The 22,930-nt window shown below is 34.8% G+C and overlaps 1 protein-coding gene across 1 annotated transcript; it reads right to left on the bottom strand.

The window, feature by feature from the left end:
* Nucleotides 1-347: 347 nt before the first annotated feature.
* On the bottom strand, nucleotides 348-21,479 carry LOC128991554 (DNA replication licensing factor Mcm2). The gene is made up of 15 exons (XM_054414542.1): nucleotides 21,262-21,479; nucleotides 16,787-16,977; nucleotides 15,227-15,390; nucleotides 14,880-14,965; nucleotides 13,972-14,121; nucleotides 12,277-12,521; nucleotides 11,397-11,589; nucleotides 10,863-11,038; nucleotides 9,732-9,991; nucleotides 6,343-6,593; nucleotides 5,997-6,161; nucleotides 5,412-5,714; nucleotides 4,302-4,484; nucleotides 3,724-3,879; nucleotides 348-2,082 (listed from the first exon to the last, which is right to left on the bottom strand). The coding sequence occupies exons 1-15, from the start codon at nucleotides 21,265-21,267 to the stop codon at nucleotides 1,951-1,953; spliced, it is 2,661 nt and encodes an 886-aa protein (XP_054270517.1). The 5' UTR covers nucleotides 21,268-21,479; the 3' UTR covers nucleotides 348-1,950.
* Nucleotides 21,480-22,930: the final 1,451 nt, after the last annotated feature.

Genomic DNA, 22,930 nt, shown 5'->3' with positions numbered 1-22,930 from the left:
AAGTATAAGTACACACTCAAAATATTATATAAAAAACAAAAGAAAATGATTCAGTAGACATCAGCAAATTCAAGCATCTTATCAGACACGTAACGCACAACACAAATCATATGTGGATTTAAACTTTAGAATAGGATGAGATGTCTACTAGTACTATTCAAAGTCAATATTATAATTTGTTTGGATAAATTTATTCTTGACCATGCCTTCTGGTGGAATTAATCATCCTGTTAAGTTAATTATCTGTTTAATTAAAACACTTATTAAAGTGAAATCATATCACTCATTAGTTCAATACAACTTAAAATTTAAGGTGTCTAAGTCTAAGTGAAATGTAACAAAGATCAAATACATATTTACTTGTACAATGTTTTTATTTAAAAAAAAAAATGTACAAAATACTTTAATTTGTTGAATAAAATCTTCTCTTTTATTGAGTAATGGTGACTACAATAATAGAACATAAAGGCTTTCTGTTAGGCACTTGAGAATTTAAACGAATATACATACGAACAACCGATTTATTATAATATTACTCGAACATAATTCAATACAAATTAACATTCAGAATTCTTTAACCATATTTAACAACAAACCTTTCAGTGTTCTACATCAATACAAATTTTGACACAAACTTAACATAGCCAAAACAATATAAATCAACAGATAACAAAACATACTAGCATTTAAAAAGTGTAATTTCCACGTAATAATCAAATTCTATAAACGACATCTATAAAAAGAAATAACATCAAGGGGGGCAGGAGAAAAACTAATATTGTAAAAACTCACCTCGAAAATAATGATGGAAACAAACACAAGTTGTCTACCAACTAACAATTAACTGGTTATCATTAAACCGAGCGGCTGTGGTGCCTCATGTAAAAATAAATGTTAATGCAGAAACGGTGTGTGAAGGCTATAGAGTAGGTAAGTGGTTCATTTCCTACTTGAAGAATAATGGCCACGTCAATAGAGGAATATTTTACTAAGCTCTTAACTTACTGTAAGCAGAGCGTGCTAGTAAAGTCGGTAATATTATTCACACAATGGCACTTTCGTTTTGGTCCTTAGAATCAGCTGTTGTAATAATACAACGGACATCAAATACGCAAGTAAAAATAATTCTTGGGTTTATAGGCATGTCAAATTAAAGGCCTTTGTTAATGAAATACAATTCTGCAAACCCGAATTCAAGCGGACAACCGGGTTAAATGGACAATGAAGAAAGTATGCGGAACTGGAATATGAAAGCTAGAGTAGGTCAATAGATGATTCATTGTAGTAGAGTAGCAAAAGCTTTGTATTTTTATATATTAACATCGTGTGCCAGTCTTAAGAACAAAAAGCAATGAAGAAATGTAATAAAGGAGGACTGTATAATTTGAGGGAATCCACAAAAAGATAAGAGATGAATGATAAAAAAGAGAAGAAACTAAATGGGCCAACATTACATAGTGATATATTTCTTGAAGTCATAAGTAACATTTTCCCTCAGAGTATTGAAAACAAATTTGGAAGGTTACCTAACCTTTTCACAGCTATATTCTATTGGCATCCCCTGAATGTACTCCTCATGGGTAATAAAGTTAACTTAGGGGTTAGCTCAATTTACACCAGATACAATTTGTCTTTAATATAGGAGAAAGTATGTCATTGACTAAAAGGTTCACAAAAACTGTAACATTACACTACACAATTTTAGAGATTTTTAAATCTTCAATTTTTTAGAGCTCAACATAAGTATCGAGATTTTTTTGTACATCAAGGTTCTATTTTACTTCAATTTACTTGTCAAAGAACTTACAAAAATAACTCTACTCTTTCTTAAATATATATACATGACAATGTTCAGCTTTTGCGACACTGGACACTGGTAAGAAAGGCACCTCTCGCATAGGCTGTATGTACAAGAAGGCCAATTTCTTCAGTCAATGTTAAAATGAAGCTTTAGGCTGTCACTCGCGTGGTTGGCAATGATTGAACGATCATCTTTCTCTTGGCATCATACTTGAAGTGGTTTGACTCAAAGATTTTGCTCTCGTAGAAGTCTCTGAGATCGTAAATGTTGATCTGTTTTGCCTAAAATTGCAGAAAATTTATTGTTAATAAGAATACAACTAACATGAAAATATGTACAGTGAACCCTTATTGAACCGAACCCCGTTATTGTAGACTTTACTTGTTCCATGGACACGTGCAGGTGAATAGAGCTTAAATACCATGGTTAATGACAGCCAAAAATAGCCAAAATAATGTTCATTATTAAATCTAACTACTGTTCTTTTTTTATTCATACGGGTATACAAGTACTTTTCTGTATAAGGTGTTTCATCAGAAACACGGGGTACCAAACAGTCCAAGATTTGTACTTTTCCTTCATATTATGAGAACTTAATTTAAAACAAATGACTTGTAACCCCAACTTGTAAGTTCAGATTAATGAGGGGTTCCTAAATTTTTTTTGAAAATGTGAAATTAAATTTTAATTAAAAAATTGGTAAAATAATATTTACATATTGAACCAGTGATACTCAAACTTCTATTCCACTAAAATTTGGTCTAGGCCCTACTGGTAGATTTTTTTGTCCTAGGACGCTAGGCACGAGCCCGCAATTGTTTTTCACATTACTTCAGGCTAGACCTAGGAGTTACGGCATTATCACTTAGATAAAATACAAAGGTGATTTGGCGGGATTTTAACCCGGGACCTCAGGAACCGGAGTCCCGCTATCTAACCACTAGACCAGCCTGCTCCCCCGGTCTGCTGGTAGATTGGCATCAATGTTATGACAATACTAAATGTCATTGTAAGAAAATCGTTTACACAATTTTTCAAACCTCAATAATTCAATTTCAAGTTCTTTTGACGTTCAAGGTCACCTGAATGGCTTAACTAAAGCCGAAAACACAAATAAAACTACCAATATTAATAAACATATCCTGAATAATTTACCCTACAAAACCAATACATACCAACCCTATGTGTGTGTGCATGGGTTATATTAGTTTTGAGACGTCAATATTGAGATTCAATAGTTTCTGCAAATTGAGTTGTTTTCTTATTCAAAATAACTATAACTTATCTGACACAGGCCATTTGGCCTAAGATAATTAATTGTTTGTACAATTGGTAACTAGTGAAATACACTTAATAATACTAGCTGTTACCCACGGGCTTCACCCCATTTGACATCATAAGTATTAATAAAACTATTGATTGATTAAGTTAACCTGAAATAAACAAAATACAGTAAAAGAAACAAATAATCACAACTGATTTTAATAAGGTAATAAATCGAAAGAATAACAAACAAATAAGGTCAGCCGAGGTATTTTTAACATTAGGTACTGTATATAAAAAGTTCCCTTTAGAAAGGAATTACAACCTTAAAGGGCAATTTATGACATAATGGATAGTTTTGCGCAAGGTTTCTTGTCATGACGAACATTTTAAGTATATGGGTTCATGGGGGTGTGACTTGTAGTTTTCTCAAAAGTTCATGGGTACTTTTGGCTTTATAGAAGATACCCGTGATAATCAACCAATTGCACTTAGGTTATCGTCTGTAATTTTTAATTGTTGAAAACAAGAAAATTTAAACAAATATAATTTTCCAAACACAACCAGAAACTTGTGCAGTACCATAAATCCATTTACTACTAGATTACGGCCCTGATTCAAAGGACATTACCAAAGCTCACTTGAAAACATATACATACCTTGTCCAAGAAGTCTTTCTCGTGTATCTCGATAACATTGACATCGACTCCATGAATGCCTCTGATGTAGGCGATCTGGTCCAACGTCATCTGTCTCAGGATGTAATACAACAGCTCCGTTGTATCCTTCTTGAATGATAGGTATTTCTGGAATGTCTGTAACAAGCAAATACACGTTCACTCAGCAGTCATACTGGATGTTTGTATAGAAATGTATATCAGAGGAATTGACACACTAAACTGTATTCAGTTTTGGAGGTGAAACAGGGTAGCAGTCTGTTCTTAAGTAACTCTTACATTTTAAATGTATGTAAGATGTAGTGGGTTACGATTTTATTGAGTCAAAGAGTTCAAGTAGAATTTAAAAAAGACACATCTGAGGTACTTTGACTTCTGATATTACCGAGAAAACATAGGCTAACAAGTGATCTGAAAAATATTCCTCAACGGTTAAAAATAAGTCTCTGGTAGATTGATCAGATAATCTGATCCATATTGTCATAACTCTTTGTGGATCTTCATCCCACCAGATAATCTAATAAATTTATTTTTAAAACATCAAACAAGCAGTAACGTACGTTTCTCATGGTCTTCATGACGCTGTACTTCTGGGTCTCCACAAAGCTCTCCAACATCATGCGGATGGCCATGTTGACGTCGTCCTCCTGTACGTAGTCCCGCAGGTGCATCTTGGCGTGGGCCTCCGCCATGCGGATCATGCTCTCAATGTGTCTCACCGTGATGGGCAGACTTCCAGTCACCTGTCGGACAATGTAATGTAACAGAAACTAGCAATATTTACCAAACTCTCGACTCTACCATCACACTCTTCCTGTTCCCCCCTCCACTTCTTGCTACAAACCACATGTGTTACGCCATCAACTCTACAGTGTTAGGAAAGTGAATGTATACTTCCTTCCTTTTAACTTTTCAATGGGTTATGAGGAAAATGTGTGTGTACTTCCTTCCTCTCAAATTTTCAATGGGTTAAATGAGGAAAATGTGTGTGTACTTCCTACCTCTCAACTTTTCAATGGGTTATATGAGGAAAATGTGTGTGTGCTCCCTTCCTCTCAACTTTTCAATGGGTTGTATGAGGAAAACTAAACTCTGCACATTTCATTGGCATAAAAGTGCTCTTTTTTGTTGGATCAAATAGAACTTAATTAAACCCACTTATTTGCAGCATCACCTAAACATTTTGGACCAAAATTGTATAAAGTTAGATCCTGATCACAAACATAGCCAATCCAAAGAAATTAAACGAAAATGTTCAGACTGTTTGCAGAACAAAATACATTTTATCCATAAAAAGATTTTTTAGTGGAAATTGGGAGGTTTGAATATTAAAATTCTTTTGTTTTGATTTTTAATATTGCTTTAGCGTTAAGTATAGTTTTAAAATACTTTATTGACAAATGTCCTGTCATTTTATGATGTAATGAGATTCTGTAAGTACAATAAATAAATAAATATGACATAGCATGAATTTGAAAATGTATCACATAATTCAATAACTCCATTAGAAGTGGATTCTGTCAGTCTGATGAAAATTTCAAAACACCACCACTCTGTACAAACACTACTTTGTATAAAAACATTGAAAACTGGACACCAAATCGATATTTTAATACACAATATAGATTTTTAAAAGCCTCTACAGGCCTAGAAGCCTAGAGCACACATACCAACGACTCCTGCCGTAGCTGGCTGTACATCTTGGCAATCTTGTCCTGGTCCATCTGAAACAGCTTGGGGTGGACGTTCTGTCGAGCGTAGACAATATACTTCTTCAGAATCTGCTGAGGAATGGTGTTGCTGTCGGTGGTTGAGTCCTGGGAGAGAGTCTGGTTGCCAGCGTGGCTCGGATGATGACGGATGTGAGAGTCTACCACAAACCTGGCCAAATGTTGGTCCTTCATCGGGTCGACCTCGTCTCTCACCACGCACAGGATGTCAAAACGAGACATGATCGGTTCTGACAGGTTTACCTGTAAATGAAATATTTTAGGGAATGGTTACATAGAAGACTCGATTAGAGACAAGTGATAAGGACACTGTTGAATCATTTGAAATTATGGATTACTGGAGATATTGTAATAAAAAGCCAAACAATATAAGCTAAAGAAGGAAACAGATGAATTTATAAAGCTGAACTCTGTTCCTTTCTGAAATAAACCTCTTTAATCAGCTATGTGACTTTTAGAAACATATTTAATCTTAAGTTATACCACTAAGAGACTCAGAGCCAAAATCTTGAATTGACAACGTACATTTTCAGCAAAAGTCATGCCAGGGTCGTATCGGCCGCCGATGGGGTTGGCTGCAGCAATGACAGAACATCTTGCCTGCAGTGACGTCACAATGCCTGCCTTAGAAATGGAGATACTCTGCTGTTCCATGGCCTCGTGGATTGATGTTCGGTCTTGGTCATTCATCTGTAAAAAGGGGAAATCATTCAATGAGACAAATGTTTCAATTTTTACAATTTTATGCAATAATAGTAATAGAACCACGGTTCACAGTGTTTCCTTACAAAAATACGTAAAAAATACCTATTATGTATTGAAAAAAGTAAGATTATTGGAAATTCCTTACGATAGGAAGCCATAATTTTACCTTATCAAACTCGTCAATGAGGCATACTCCTTGGTCGGCCAGTACCAACGCACCAGCCTCCAGAGTCCACTCCTTGCTGGCCGGGCTGCGCTTGACGTACGCAGTGAGACCGACGGCCGACGCGCCCTGGCCTGTTGTGAACACGGCTCGTGGCGCCATCTTCTCTACAAACTTGAGGAACTGAGACTTGGCTGTACCAGGGTCACCACACAGCAGCACGTTGATGTCCCCTCTCAGTTTGTGCTTCTCTCCTGCACATCAAGGCCTTTGTGTTAAGTCAAAGTCAAAGATTTTTATTGTCTTTAAACACATGTGTGCAATTGACAAAGTCACAAGCATATAATGTATGTAAATAGCCTATTCTAAGTAAAAGGTACATTGAAAAATAGAATATTTATAGATAAAAACAATAACAAAATATAAAAACACCAGGGAATGACATAACAAACAATTAATATAAAATCTAAACAATTACCTAATTTAAATTCTTAAAGTGCTAATGTCACAAGCTAAAAATTCATCAACAGTATAAAAAATATGTTCTCTTAGCCATATTTTAATCTTATTTTCAAACTGTTTTGAAGTTGTATTCCACATGTTTTCTACACATAATTTAATTTTCATATAAACATGACTGTTTCTTGTTTTTTCTAACCGTACAGAGATTAAGTTAAGAAGATAGTTTTTCCTCGTTTGATAGTCATATATTTCTTTTCTAACAGACAATTTACACATAGAATTCTTAACATCCATCAGGCAGCAAAAAATGTACAAATTTGGAAGAGTCATTATTTAAGCTGAATAAAGGAACACATGACTCCCTATCTGAAACATTTTTAATGACTCTTACAGCTCTTTTTTGCCACTTAAAAGCTTCTAATGCACTACACGAGTTGCCCCATAAAGTTATGCCATACTTTAAGTGAGAATGAAAAAAAGCATAATAGGCAGTTATCAGCATGTTTTTGGTTACACAATCTTTCAACTTTCTAAGAAGGTGAATTACTCTAGACAGTTTTCTACACAACTGCTTGACATGAGTTTCCCAACTTAACCTACTATCAAGATAAATACCTAACAACTTAACAGGTTTCACATCTTTATAAAAAGAAAAGTCCAAAGAAAAGATCATTTTTTCAGTCTTTTTCCCGTTAACAATTAAAAGATTAGAATGAAACCATTCCATTGCTATTTCTAAGGCTTGGTTCTCAGTTCTTATTAGATCTAGGTGTTTTTTACTGTTAAGAAGTGTGGTATCATCTGCATATAACACTGTGGTACAAGGAATATTTGAAGCAAAATCGTTCACAGCAATAATAAATAAAGAGGTCCAAGGACTGATCCCTGAGGCACACCCATTAATATTGTTCTAAAGTCCAAGTAAGATTGGATGCACGTTAGTGCTTTACTTTTGTTGCGTTAGCGCCATGGACAAAACTTGAAATAAGGTTGTAGCCTATATCTAAGAAGAGTAAATACAAGAGTATGGTTATTGAATTATTTTTACAGGGAACAATGTCTAATGTGATAACAGTCTTGATAGTGAAAAAGGAAACACAGATGTTCAATAACTGAAGTCCAGGTGTGTGGACAGGAACACACAAAAGTGTGGTTAAAGGTTAGATGAGGTCGACGGTCGGATATCTTGATGTCACCTATGGTATTGAATTGATTATACAGCTAGGTTGAATATAGAGGAGTCTACTTGTTTAGTCTCCAGCTGATGTGATAGAGAGAGAGAGAGAGAGGTGTGTTGCTAGCCTAGTGGTTAGCGCCTTATACTTTGGTGCACGAGAGACGGATGCAATACCCGGATCAACCACAAAAAATGTATTCTCATGTTGAACACTTGTAAAATACCACTGGCATAACAAAAAAAACTGTTCAAACCCCATATGCATATACAGTAAACATGTTAACATTGCTAATTATCACGTGCATTTGCTTCCCCTCACATATCATCATTATTTTATCATTGTTCATTTTTCCGTGATATTCTCTCTTTTTATTCATTTTATTTTACATTTCCTTTCTTATTGTTCTAATTAATTAAAACCTTTAACCCTCCGAGTGTCCATAGTTTAGGCCTTAGTGTCCGCCTATTTTTGGCGCATTTGCAAGGTTTTATTAAAACGGATCTGAGAAGCCTAAAACAATGTTAATTCTACTGTTCTATATACCATTTTGTTTGGAAAATCATGAGCTTCAATATTATACATAAAACATAAGGAACATTTGTTTCAGAACAATTTTTTAGGTAAAAAAAAATATTTTGGAAAATTTTCAAAAAAAAAAAATAAGTTTGCGCTCAATGAAATTGTATAAATTATAGGCCTATAAATATTTGAAAATAGCCACTTTGTTCTAAATTTTATGAGGATTACAAATATATAATAATATAAGGAAGTAGATTTGCAAATAAATAAGTTATGGGCAAAAAACAGATTTCAGTACATAGCGTTTAGCTAAGAATGCATAGCCTAACCATAGCTAGGAATCTGGCTGATAATTTACATCAATATCACTACCTACTTCTTCAGGATCATCAACCAGCCCTTCAAAATCACTTAAATCTTCTTATAATGCACCACGTATATCACTACTTTTGATTTTTAACACTAAAACAATGATAAACGTAATAAAACACATCAGTCATCGGTCCGAGGTTAACAAAGCTGTTTACAAATACGCACGTCAGCTGTCTGCTACAATATTTTCGGAACTAAAATGAATAGCGCTTAGAGACAGACCTCCGGAGAAAGCTCTGAATCTAACAAAAAGAACGATACCTAACTCGATCCAGTTCAATCCGATTCAGTCAGTCATAGAGCCTTCGCCGTAAACGATGTTCGTGTGTCGAAAAATCGACAAGTGACACTACACAAAGTGTGTCGTGAGTCGATTTTTCGACAAGTGACGCTCGGAGGGTTAAATTCAATAGTGTACACAATGGCACTAAATTGTGTGAGTACAAATTGAACTCTGGAAACTGTAACATTGAAAATATGTTTTTAGTGGGACTACGTGAAACGTAAGGCCATAGACAATTCTACAGGATCTTCCTTCAAGACTTCTAGAATGTGCATTAAACATTGAGGTAATAGAAAAACTGTGTCAAAATGAACAAAAGTCCTTGTAATTTTGTACCCAAATTAAATTTAACATTCATAACAAATACAGTTCACTTATTTTTTTAAAGCAATCATTTGCGGTTTTAATATGCTACACTACTGATAACTTCTCTTCAATTTTATTGTCAACTAGTTCTAAGCAATAAATAGATGTTCCCAACAGGATGGGAACATCATGGGTCTAATTTGACATAAACAACACTTCCTGAAAAAAGATTACATCGCCACCAAGAATCGTTCACTCAATAAAATGTGTACCTGGATTTTTGGATTCTCCACCAAAAAGAGCAAGCGCCAGTGCCCGTTTTATGTAATTATGGCCGAAGATGGATGGTGCAATGCTGTTGACAATTCGCTCCCCAATCCTGTGATCTTTAGAAAGCTTCATAATCGTGGATACATCTTCATCTGTCAGCGACTCCACAATTTGTTTACAGTCTTTCACAATAAGGTGGTTGGCAAGAATGACCGTGGCAAAAACCGGGAATCCGTTTTCAGTGTTAAGAGATCCGTCGTAGCTGGAAATAAAAACAAATTGATTTACTTTCATCGAAATAGTACAGAAAAAAAAAACATTTTGAACAAATAAAACAGCGGTAAACTACGGCCGCATTAATTAGAATCTCAGAATGAAAAACAAATCACTCAAAATTAAAATTTCAATCATATTACAGATTTATACCTAGTCCTGACTAAAGGAAAAGTACATGGCTTATAAAGAATAGCTTTACTTCTAACATAAGCTGACATACAAACTAGCATCCTTTTGTCTCTCTTCCATTTCGTGTTTAATTTCTGGACAAGTTCTATACTAGTATGAAATATCAGTATTATCGTATTCGTATGTCATATTATTGAGTACGAGTACCTTCAATCCTCTCCCTAATCATTTCTCAGGTAACCCAGCTGAACTTTCCTGACTAAAATCTCTTAGAAAAACTTCTAGCCCTAATTAAGACTGTTCATTAACATGTTTTCATCTATAGGGCTACAGCAAAGAATTCTCAAACATTGGTTTCAATTGGTATTAATTCACTACAAACAAGCAATTCGTAGTGAGTATCAATTAGGATAGCGAGTAGGGAGGGACAAGGGATAGCCTTTCAACAACATTTAGAGTCACACTAGATGCTAGAGGTATTAAATTATTAATACACCACTAATTAGTTATTGAGATAACACAATAAACAAGCAACGGCAACGAGTGAATTTGCAACCCGCTCGCCATTCTAATTGACACAATCTAAAATTTGCCAAATATGGTGCATTAATAACAGGTTCCATAAGATTACACATAAGAAACACTAGTCTTACTACATTAATATTTGTAAGCTAGGAAAGGCATTTGGTCCAAACTCCAACAGTTGGCCAAGTATTTCAACAACTTACCTGTTGGTATATGTACCAGTGACATCAATCTCATCTCCGGGTTTACACCTGTCACACAGGTCTGCCAACATTATACAATCCTTGGAGCGAGGTATCCGACCAGCTGGTATGCGGCCGGGGGATTCTTGCAGCGTGATCTTCTGGTAGTTTCGGTAAACGGTTTGTTCCATGTTGATCTAAACAGTATTGATTATAATATTAGATAAACGAGATTAGTTTACATAAATAATATAGACATTTGCAATATTTTTTTTGCTGCCCATCAAAATAGTGCGCCACTAACAGAGTATGCTGATATGAATTACTGATTTTTCTCAAATTATACACCAAATTTTTAACCAAGTCAAACTAAAAGGACAAATAATTTACAATTATTTGTTATGTCATAAAATCAACTAATCAACTATCTTAAAGTAAAAAAACGTAGAGAAAAATATAATTTTGGGCGCAGCACACTGCGCGAATGGCTCTTTCATGTTTAATTTTAACAAAACATTTGCCACATCTGGTCCATATGGATGGATGTTTACTCACCATGAACGGGCCAGTGCTCTGACACTCGGGGCAAGACCCAGGTTTGACCTCGCTGTTCTGTGATTGGACAAACGGTCCCATGATGTAGCCGCACTTGTTACAGTCGTACTTGACCACAGACAGTTGCGGTAACACGCCAGTAGTAGCTGTCACCACACCTGTCGTCCGCACTAACTGGTTCAGATGTATCTTTCTGTGAAATCATGACTTACTGAGTGACAGAGTAATGGTGAGTTTGTAACAATTATCTTTGCAGACTAATACTGATTCAAAAAATAACTGGGAGTCGTAGATAAAGGTTGGATCTGTAGTCCTAACAAATTTTAGATTTTATGAAAGGTCACAGCATGAACATCTAGAACTATTTTCAACAAAACATTTTGCATTTATATGGATTCATCAGAAAAAAAAAACTACAAAAAAGTCAACACATCAAAATTATGACCTGTATTGCATGTTTTTAAGAGAAGTTCAATATTCAAGAGGAGTTGGTTAGCAGTGTTTACAAACAGCTTTTGTTGTGATGTCTGATCTTCCCTTTTGATAGCGTTGCCAGTTTGCCTATGTACAAGTTAGCTCTGGATTTCAATATAAAAAGGGGAGCAAGTTTTAGAGAGGAAGTTCGGTTTTGGTATCGTTTCAATTCGTACTAAACACTTCTGAAGATACTGGTAAACTAACTGTTATAGTCCGTTCACAAAATGTAGGCGGTTTCAGGGGAAGTTCCCCCACAACATGTATGTTGCAGCTGATCAACGTTTTGGCAAAACTCAGCTGTTGCACTATTGTTTTAATGGTAGGATCAAGTGAAGAGGATAGATATCTTACCCTAAAACCGCCTAAATTTTGTGAACGGATTCTAATCACATCCTCACTCTACCTGAATGTTCTCAGTTCCTCAATCAGAGGCAGTTCAGAGATCCTAACGTGAATTTCACTCGTCACACGTTCATAACTTGGATAAATGGTCAACACCAACTCCTTAGCAACTGTATCGAAAATCTGTATCATTTCAATAGGGGCTTCTGGCAGGAAGTACGCAAGGACGTTTTCTTTGCTGGCCAAAACTGGGAATTCTACCTCAAAACTGGAATGGTTGTTCTCACACATGCGCCTGATCTTGTCCTAAAACATTAAAATATGTAGGGATGGTCAAGTCTCGAAATTTCGGGAAATTTTAAATCTCGTTACACGAGACGAGATTTCTTTTTAGGAGCGTGTTGTAGTTGCGTTTCCTTTGCGGAGGCGTTCTTATTTAATTAATTCTTTAAATGTAAATATTACTTTAATTATTTTAATAATATTACTTTAATAACATTTGAGAAGTTTTGTTAAGTGTAAGCCGTGTGAGGAATGTTTTATTACTATAAAAAGTCAAAACAAGTACCTAACTATTTTATAAAAATTAATATTGCTTTTATTTTATGATTTATTTTATTTTAGGATAAGTTGAACTCTATCCTAACTGATATCACTATGTTTCCTAATCGTAGGCATTTTTAATAAGTTAGGCGTGATTAATAAAAAAATGTTATGCTGATGGTTTTTAATAAAAGATTGTAAATATTCTTGCCTATTATCATTATTTTTGTATTTAAACAGTCATCTAACAATGTTACAAACTCAGGTAAAAATTTTGAACGTGCATTTCCCGTTGTGTATGAGAAGGGAAATCCCGTCTCGATCTCGTCTCGAAATTTTATGAGAAATAAAAGTCTCGTCTCGTCTCGAACTAAAAATCCAATCTCGTCCATCCCTAAAAATATGTTATGGAAAATTGTTATAATTTATCATTTTCTGTATAATCATGATAAGCCTATGTATAACCCAAGGCTTTAAGGTAAGAAGATTCGCTTCAATAAATTAAAGGTGGCATATACAGGAGTTTTAAGGGATAGTCCAGCTAGCTTAAAATTGACAAAATTAAAGTTCAGGGAATTAGGGAAAAAATATAAAAGATTGTGACCTGAATAAAACTTTCCCTTCCTTGGTTAAAAAAAAAAAACCTTGTGACAAGAAAACATTTTTGTGTAGGCCTATGTAGTGTTATTTTTTGTGTTTCTGGTATCAGTTTGGACTCTTTCTCTTTCAGACGCCTGAAAAATAGGTACTAAAAACAATATTGGATTATCCTATACAACAACTTCCATTGATTTTGACAAAAAAAAAAATCTAATTTAATTTTTTAATGACTGGGCTGGGCTTATATACTCTCTGAAGGGGGCTCTCTACAACAGCTGAATATTTTAAATCTCAAATTATTATTTATCATTTAATTTCTTAAGTGGCTTGAACTAAAAACTTTTTCCAAAGTAAAGTAGTTGAACTGTTTCTTAGCTAAAAAAACTCGACTGCTAGATTAATTGTCCACATACTTGGCAAATACTTTGTACAAATGTTAACACTCACTCAATCAGATTTCTAGAAAACCTTTAGAAATATATTGAAATCCATAGTCAGAAAGATCATAACATTAACCATGACTGTACTTATTTGTAAAACTTTATGTACACAGCTTACAGCAATGCTAATGAGACGTTTCAAAAACAAGAGACTGAATACAGACTCGACTTACCTTGTAAACGTAGACACCCTTGGAGTTGACATGGTTGCGGAGGAAGTTCTTGAATCTGTTGGCAATCTCCGTGCGAGGGCCCAACATAGATACCCACTCTTTGACACTGTGGCCCTTGGTGTCTTCTAGATGCTCGATACTCTCAATCATCTGCGATGAGCATGACAATGTTTACCCTATATTGCTTCACACATTGATCTCCAACAGATCAACTAAGTACATTAAAACGAATATGTGCTAGTACTTACCATAAATATTATACAAAAAATTCCATTTTGGTGAAGATTAAATTTGTGGTAAACTTATTGCCCAACAGGAAAGGAAACTAGGCTAATGTACAAAGGCAAGACAGCCCGCTGCCAGTTACACAAAAATGTTTGTTAACGAATATAAATTGGTAGTAAAACATCTGTGTTTCATAAATCTACTAAGTATCGTTTATATTTCTCGTGTAATGATAGGCATATCCATATTTTAAAATAAACTTTTAACGCCTTAATATGATTTTGTAGGCTACAATAATCAAATAAAAAACTATAAATTAAATTCTCAAAGTATATGATTATGTTAACAATAAAAATATGAGTAAGCCGTACAAATTCTAGAAAAATTGGTGAAGTGGTTCTTTACAATTCAAGTTCAAACTTCCAACGTTAGTGCATAACTCTAAAAACCCTGTAATTTTAGGGCCTTTTACCCTTATTGACATGTTTCTGTTAAACAGAATTCTTTTGTTGGTTTGCTTACTTATTCACAGAGTGAAATTGATTAATTCTTTCCTACACAATAAAATGATTCATCTCAGAGATAGGCTACTTGAGTTCAAACTCAAGTTTTATGGATCTTGTTCCTTGACAGGCCTATATAGTAGGTAGGCCAAACTACTTTGTATATAAAGCTCAACAAACCTCTTCTTCCTCAATATCTCCCATCGCAGCTTTCTCTGCCGCTCTCCTTCTTTTCCGTCTCGGAGCTTCATCATCATCGCTGGGTTCTACAAAAGTAAGCTTTATTTTAGATACTACAGGACTGTGTTAGGACAACCATCGATCAACATTAACCTTTGATTTCTTCTTTGCTAACAATTTATTACAATTACAGTTGAAAAAAATCTTTAAACACTACAATTTCAACTCAATTCTACTTTTTGGTAAATACTTTTTTAATAAGAACACAAGTGATCATAAAATGTATTAGTTAATTAAATGTGAACAGTAAAAAAGTAAGTTTAGAGTTAATCAGGTAGTCAACATACCATACAACAGATCAACATCTCCACGTCTAACTTGTTCGTCCCGGTCACGACGCCTCATGGCTGCCTCAGCAGCAACACGGTCTCCTTGCGAAATCTCACTGTACTCATCATCATCAAGAGCGTCTCGGTCATATCGGTCCAACGCTGGCATGGGACGATAATCCCTGCAAGAAAACTTCTATCAATAACGGCAATTTTTTGAAAGATTTAGCAAAATTGTGTTTTTAAAGGGTTGTGAACCATTATTTTAACTGTAAAGTGTGTTTGGTACGCTATTGGTCCTGTATTTTTGTACGATTTGAATTTGGGTACCGGTAGAAGGAGAATTAAAGTTTTGCACATTTCAATTAGATTGACTTATGTTTTAACACACTGAGTGCGCTAAATATATCAATAGACCTAAGTCCTTCCCCAGGCCCTGAAAAAAAATTTTTTGTTACCAGGAGTGAGATGTGGAAATAGTGTTTTGAGCAGTTTTTTTCAATAAAAATGGTGTCTAAAATCGCCGGTCACTGATGACTGGCCCAGCCCGCGCAATGACGTTTGTGGGTACCATGATGAAAATACTCCATTTTTGGTCCCACAAACACTGTTTTTCACACTAAAAATGTGAAATAGCACTATAACTAATATTTACAATTACAGCAATGTTCCTCCCTCCCAAACATTGTTAATTTCAATAACAGTAAATCATGGAACTGCTGATAACAATTAGGTATTGAAGAGTCCACCATTATTAAAAGGCACATAAACTAAAATAATAAACCAAGTATAAAATATATTGTTGTGTCGTATAAAAAGCAAAAACACAAAAGAAATACGTCAATAAATGTCCAAAGTCAATAAATTGTGCAAGTGGGAATTTACCGGTCTCGGGAGACCGGCAGCGGTCCGCGGGAACAGCGGGCAAAACACACACAGTATAGGTTATGAATTGTAGCAACAGCAACGCATACGCAAAAACTCCAGGCCTTTCCACAAGGTTGCGCCACGATGAGTGATTCATTTCAGCGGGACCTGGCCGGGCAAAGGTGACCGGGCCAGCCTGGGTGCAGGTCCGGCGGCCGGTCCTTGGTGACCACTAGACGTGTAAAATATAAACATTCATAATTTGCAACACATGTTCAAGTGGGTTTTAAAATCCTGGTCACCTAGGAAAAATCGGTTTAATTAACCATTAGCCTATATAAAACATTCCAGTTTAAGTCCTCTGCTTGATAAAAAAACCTTGAAATTTCAAGTTTTAAGATAGATTGATGTTAAAAAAATATATAGGTAGGTATCTGAGGAGATTTTGCTGCCATTTTAGAACAAGTTTCACAACGTTTGTGTTGTGTCCAATTAGATTTCTCATTGGAAGAGACATCTAATAGTTTTGCACCAGAGGTTGTTTTCTTTGTCGTTTTTAGTTTTGTCACAGGTATAACAGAGTATATTTTTTAGATTTATTCATCCAAACAAGAAGTAAGTCATTTTAGATATAATTATTTTACTGTGGGTTGGAAACCAGGGGTATTTTAACTTGCCCACTTGATATGGTCTATTGTTTTGCCTACTCACGCCTCCATATTGTCTCCAAACAGTTCCTCTCCATCTTCTTCTTCTTCAGGCCCAACGCTGAGTGGACCACCTCCGAGAAATTCACTCTCGTCTTCAAAAGGTTCCTCAAGTTCACGAGGTGGGGATGTGACAGCATCCTCACGTCGGCTGCCCTGAGGGGAAGACCTTGATCTGGGGGAGCTGCGATTACTCTGCAATACAAAATATAATAAAATAGAAACATACAATTAAGATTAGAATACCGGTAAGTACACAAGTTCAACTTAATTTATTCTATACCAGATGGCACAAGACCACAGATAAGGTCTATAGTCCTCGCCACCCTAACTTGAGGGAGCCCAAGGCCGCACGCCGTATATCTAGTGTAGCCTTGGGCTGCCTCAAGTTAGGGTGGCGAGGACTATACACAGTGTGACCTCTGATGGTTTAAAAAGTTTGTGAGCTGCTTTTGGTGTGTAGTTAATATAGAAATATATTTAGATATGGTAATATTTAACTTAGCCTAAATCATTGTATGGTTAATTAATTAACCTAAATCACCATGCACACGTCACAAAACTGCCAAACCAGGTATGTTTAAAAAAATCACACAAGTGATAACCAATTTTCTACAAAAAGGAATGGGTGCTACCACTGTCGCGGGAAAGAACTTTCCTTTTTTGTGGTGTGAATATTACTTAGGTAGGCTATTTAAAAACCTTGATAACTTGTTCTCAAAACAATAAAAATTCCAGTCCCTTTTAAACGTGTTTGTGGATTGGCAGAGCGTCTATTAATAGTAGCAGTGGTAAAACATATGTTACCGGTAACTTTTATTATAGGCTATCATTTTGTCAAATAACTTTATCATTAAGCCTAATTATTTTCAAATGGCATAGGAAACCTTAAATAAAAAGTGTAGTAAGTTACTGTATATGTGGATTTCTTGATGCCAAAATTTGTAACTTCGTCAAATCCATTAGGCCTACCGGTATTGCAAAACCTGTTTATGGCCGTATTATCCGTAAGTTCTTTTGTTTTTTTTAATCATAAACTACCTAAAAAATAATTGTGTTTTGAATATTTTAAAATTTCAATATAGAGGAATAAATTAGAAACGTTTTATGTACCGGTACCTATCTTGGATTTATTCCCTATGGGTCCAATGAGGGTTCTACTGGAAGGATAGTGTGACTGAAAATGTTGGTTTTATTAAGTCAGTGTGGTTTGTAAAGTGTCCCTAGCCTAAGATCAATGCTGTAAAAATCCAATGCTAGAGGAATAAATTAGAAACATTTTATGTACCGGTACCTATCTTGGATTTATTCCCTATGGGTCTAATTAGGGTTCTACTGGAAGGATAGTGTGACTGAAAATGTTGGTTTTATTAAGTCAGTGTGGTTTGTTAAGTGTCCCTATGATCAATGCTGTAAAAAACCAATGCTGTAACTAAGCATGAATTAATAGCAAAACTATGGTATTAGACCCTATCGTAGCCTATTATCGATTGTTACAATTGATACAAAAAGTTTAGGTTTTTGTTAGGCAAAGTTTGGCTTTCAATCAAATCAATATTTTTTTCAATTACCTTTTTGGTTTTTGTTGCCATGATGTTCTTGTTGATTTTTGATAACTGATGCGCATTTCGCTACAGGTTGTGGCATCTTCAGAGTTCACTATCCTACACTTACATTCTAATATATACACAGTTTATATACACGAGAGTCACTGTACCGGTTCACATCGTAGCGTTTGTTTACACTCGCGGCGCGGCGGGCGTGTGTTGCGAGCGCGGGGTGTTTACTTGGGGACTGACTATTTTGTTGACCCGGGTCAACAAATTCAATATATTTTGAAAAAAAACCACTTGGAATGTAGATATGTATATGAAACTTGGAACGAAGGTATATCCACATGTATTCTACACGTATGTTAAATTTGGTAACGATTAAAAAATATTTACCTACTTTATTAACAAAAAACTGCCGTAAAAAGCTAATTTCATTTTGTTGACCCGGGTCAATCACCAATAAAAGGTACTTAGAATTAAACTATATACATGAAACTTGAAAAGAAGGTATATCTACATGTATTCTACACGTATGTGACATTTGGTAACGATAAAAATTTATTTACCTATTTTATTAACTAAAAACCGCCCAAAACTGCTAATTTTATTTTGTTGACCCGGGTCAATCGCCAATAAAAGGTACTTAGAACTAAATTATATACATGAAACTTGGAACGAAGTTATATCCACATGTATTCTACAAGTATGTTAAATTTGGTGACGATTAAAACATATTTACCTATTTTATTAACAAAAAACTGCCGCAAAAAGCTAATTTCATTTTGTTGACCCGGGTCAATCACCAATAAAAGGTACTTAGAATTAAACTATATATATGAAACTTGGAAAGAAGGTATATCTACATGTATTCTACAGGTATGTGACATTTGGTAACGATAAAAATTTATTTACCTATTTTATTAACTAAAAACCGCCCAAAACTGCTAATTTTATTTTGTTGACCCGGGTCAATAAAATAAAATAAGCAGTTTTGGGCGGTTTTTAGTTAATAAAATAGGTAAATAAATTTTTATCGTTACCAAATGTCACATACATGTAGAATACATGTGGATATACCTTCGTTCCAAGTTTCATGTATATATTTTAATTCTAAGTACCTTTTATTGGTGATTGACCCGGGTCAACAAAATAAAATGAGCTATTTTGGGCGGTTTTTAGTTATTAAAATAGGTAACTATTTGTTAATTGTTACCAAATTTAACATACGTGTAGAATACATGTGGATATACCTTTGTTCCAAGTTTCATGTATATAGTTTAATTCTAAGTACCTTTTTTAGGCGATTGACCCGGGTCAACAAAATAAAATTAGCAGTTTTGGGCGGTTTTTAGTTAGTAAAATAGGTAAATAAATTTTTATCGTTACCAAATGTCACATACGTGTAGAATACATGTAGATATACCTTCTTTCCAAGTTTCATGTATATAGTTTAATTCTAAGTACCTTTTATTGGTGATTGACCCGGGTCAACAAAATTAAATTAGCTTTTTGCGGCAGTTTTTTGTTATTAAAATAGGTAAATATGTTTTAATCGTTACCAAATTTAACATACGTGTAGAATACATGTGGATATAACTTCGTTCCAAGTTTCATGTATATAATTTAATTCTAAGTACCTTTTTTAGGCGATTGACTCGGGTCAACAAAATAAAATTAACTATTTTGGGCGGTTTTTTGTTAATAAAATAGGTAAATATGTCTTAATCGTCACCAAATTTAACATACGTGTAGAATACATATGGATATACCTTCGTTCCAAGTTTCATGTATATAGTTTAATTCTAAGTACCTTTTATTGGCGATTGACCCGGGTCAACAAAATAAAATCAGCAGTTTTGGGCGGTTTTTAGTTAATAAAATAGGTAAATAAATTTTTATCGTTACCAAATGTCACATACGTTTAGAATACATGTGGATATACCTTCGTTCCAAGTTTCATGTATATAGTTTAATTCTAAGTACCTTTTATTGGTGATTGACCCGGGTCAACAAAATAAAATGAGCTATTTTGGGCGGTTTTTAGTTAATAAAATAGGTAACTATTTTTTAATTGTTACCAAATTTTACATACGTGTAGAATACATGTGGACATACCTTCGTTACAAGTTTCATGTATATAGTTTAATTCTAAGTACCTTTTTTAGGCGATTGACCCGGGTCAACAAAATAAAATTAGCTATTTTGGGCGGTTTTTAGTTAATAAAATATATAAATATTTTTTTATCGTTACCAAATTTTACATACGAGTAGAAAACATGTTTATATACCTTCGTTCCAAGTTTCATGTAAATATCTACATTCCAAGTGTTTTTTTTTCTTAATATATTGAATTTGTTGACCCGGGTCAACAAAATAGGGAGTCCCGTTTACTTGTGCTGGGACCGTTGTTAGACTCAAACTTTGTGTATATAAACTGTGTATAGGCCTATATTAGAATGCAAGTGTAGGATAGTGAACTCTGAAGATGCCACAACCTGTAGCGAAATGCGCATCAGTTATCAAAAATCAACAAGAACATCATGGCAACAAAAACCAAAAAGGTAATTGATTAAAACTGTTCTTGAAACTGGGTTATATCATAAATCAATATTTTTTGTTGTTCGATAATAACTTACTGATATATTGATACAGATAATGTTTGTAAACAAATAGTACTAGATCAAACAAAATGGAATGTCTGTAAAAATAAAATAAAATATAATGGAGTCGGATATCAAAGTTTTGCCTTGGCCTATGTTTAAGACAATACTGTACTGCAATATGTACCGGTATATTAGTTTATGCTTTTGATCGCCAATCAAATATAAAAAGAAAGAGCTAACTTACTAACTTAGAGCCTTCTACTTATTAAGGCCTACATACGCTAGTTTCCTAAGTATATTAAGAAGATTAATACTTTACTTACAGACATGGTATTCACTTGAACACAAAAGAACAATGAACAACGAAGAACGAAAGCAACTTTATCTTACTAATGGTTAAAAATGGGAGGGTTAAACCCCTATATAATGAACAGAAACAAACAAATATTTTATACTAGGCCTAATTGAAAGATAAATGTTTTTAAAACTATATAAAGCTAAAAGAACAGTTTCTAAATTGCCACAATCTGCAGACAACCAAAAGCACGGACTAGACGAAGCAGAATTTTGCAATTTTGGCAAATGGCAACTAGGCAACATGGATGGACAATAAAAGCGCGGGAGCGCGGGAAATAACGTCTTGCGGGAGTAAATGGGAGAATGCTTAGAGTAAACTAAAATTAATATCAGCAAAGTATCCCTTATATAACACCACAGACCTATTCTCTGTGATAGAACACAAACAAATATTTTGTTTTAATTGAAAGAAATGTCGTCAAAAATATTTAAAGCTAAAATCTCAGTATCTATTTGCTTAAATATTGGAAGAACGACCAAGAGCTCGACTAAATCTTAGGGGGACAACCAAGAGCTTGTCAAAATCGTAGGGGGACAACCAAGAGCTTGCCAAAATTTTAGGGGGACAACCAAAAGCTTGACTTAATCTTAGGGGGACAACAAAGATCTTGCCGAAATTGAAATAATGATATAATAATTTATTCCACCATAATTACATAACATACAAATGAAATTAAAACTTGGAATTACGTTGCCGCAGCATCCAGTTAATGTGACAACGTTCAATAAAAATAAAAATATATAAAGTACATTCTATAAATTTTCAGTCCAGTCCACACATGAAAATTACCTTGCCGCTCTCTGTTGCGTCTTGATGACAGTTGTTAAATTAAGCAAAATAACAATATTATAACAATAATAGATATTCACAATAAAAATATATTTAAAAATGAATTTTAGGGGACAACCAAGATCTTGTTGAAATCTTAGGGAGGCAAACCAAGAGCTTACCGAAATCTTAGGGGGACAACCATTACTTTGCCGAAATCTTAGCGAGCAACCAAGAGCTGGTTGAAATCCTAGGGGGACAACCATGAGCCTGTTGAAATTTTAGGGGGATAACCGAGAGCTTGCCAAAATTTTAGGGGGACAACCATGAGCTTGTTGAAATTTTAGGGGGATAACCGAGAGCTTGCCAAAATTTTAGGGGGACAACCATGAGCTTGCCTAAATCTTAGCGAGCAACCAAGAGCTGGTCGAAATCCTAGGGGGACAAGCACGGACGGAGCAGAATTTCGGTAAATGGCAACATGACCAATAATAGCGTGAGAGACAACCAGAAACTTGCCAAAATCTTAGGGGGACAACCAAAAGCTTGCCGAAATCCTAGAGGGACTTCCAAAAGCTTGCCGACATTTTATGGGGACAACCTAGAGCACGGACGGAGCAGAATTTCGGTAAATGTCAACATGGACAATAATAACGCGGGAAATAAGGTCCTGCGCGAGTTTTCAAATTTATTTAAAGCTAAAATCTCTGTCTCTATTTGCCGAAATCTTAGGAGGACAACCAAGAGCTTGACAAAATCTTAGGGGGCGCTCTACATACAGCTGACAGCAACATACTTTAGAATTACCTTCAACCGATCTATGAGGACAACAATAATAATACAAGCAAATGTGATTGTACATTCAA

This window comes from Macrosteles quadrilineatus, unplaced genomic scaffold, assembly GCF_028750875.1.
Source record: "Macrosteles quadrilineatus isolate MER2022 unplaced genomic scaffold, UCM_ALF_1.0 Scaffold_4__1_contigs__length_99947679, whole genome shotgun sequence".
In the NCBI taxonomy this organism is placed as follows: Eukaryota; Metazoa; Arthropoda; class Insecta; order Hemiptera; family Cicadellidae; genus Macrosteles; species Macrosteles quadrilineatus.
The sequence above is the reverse complement of the archived record's forward strand: the minus strand, read 5'-3'. Positions and strand labels throughout refer to the sequence as shown.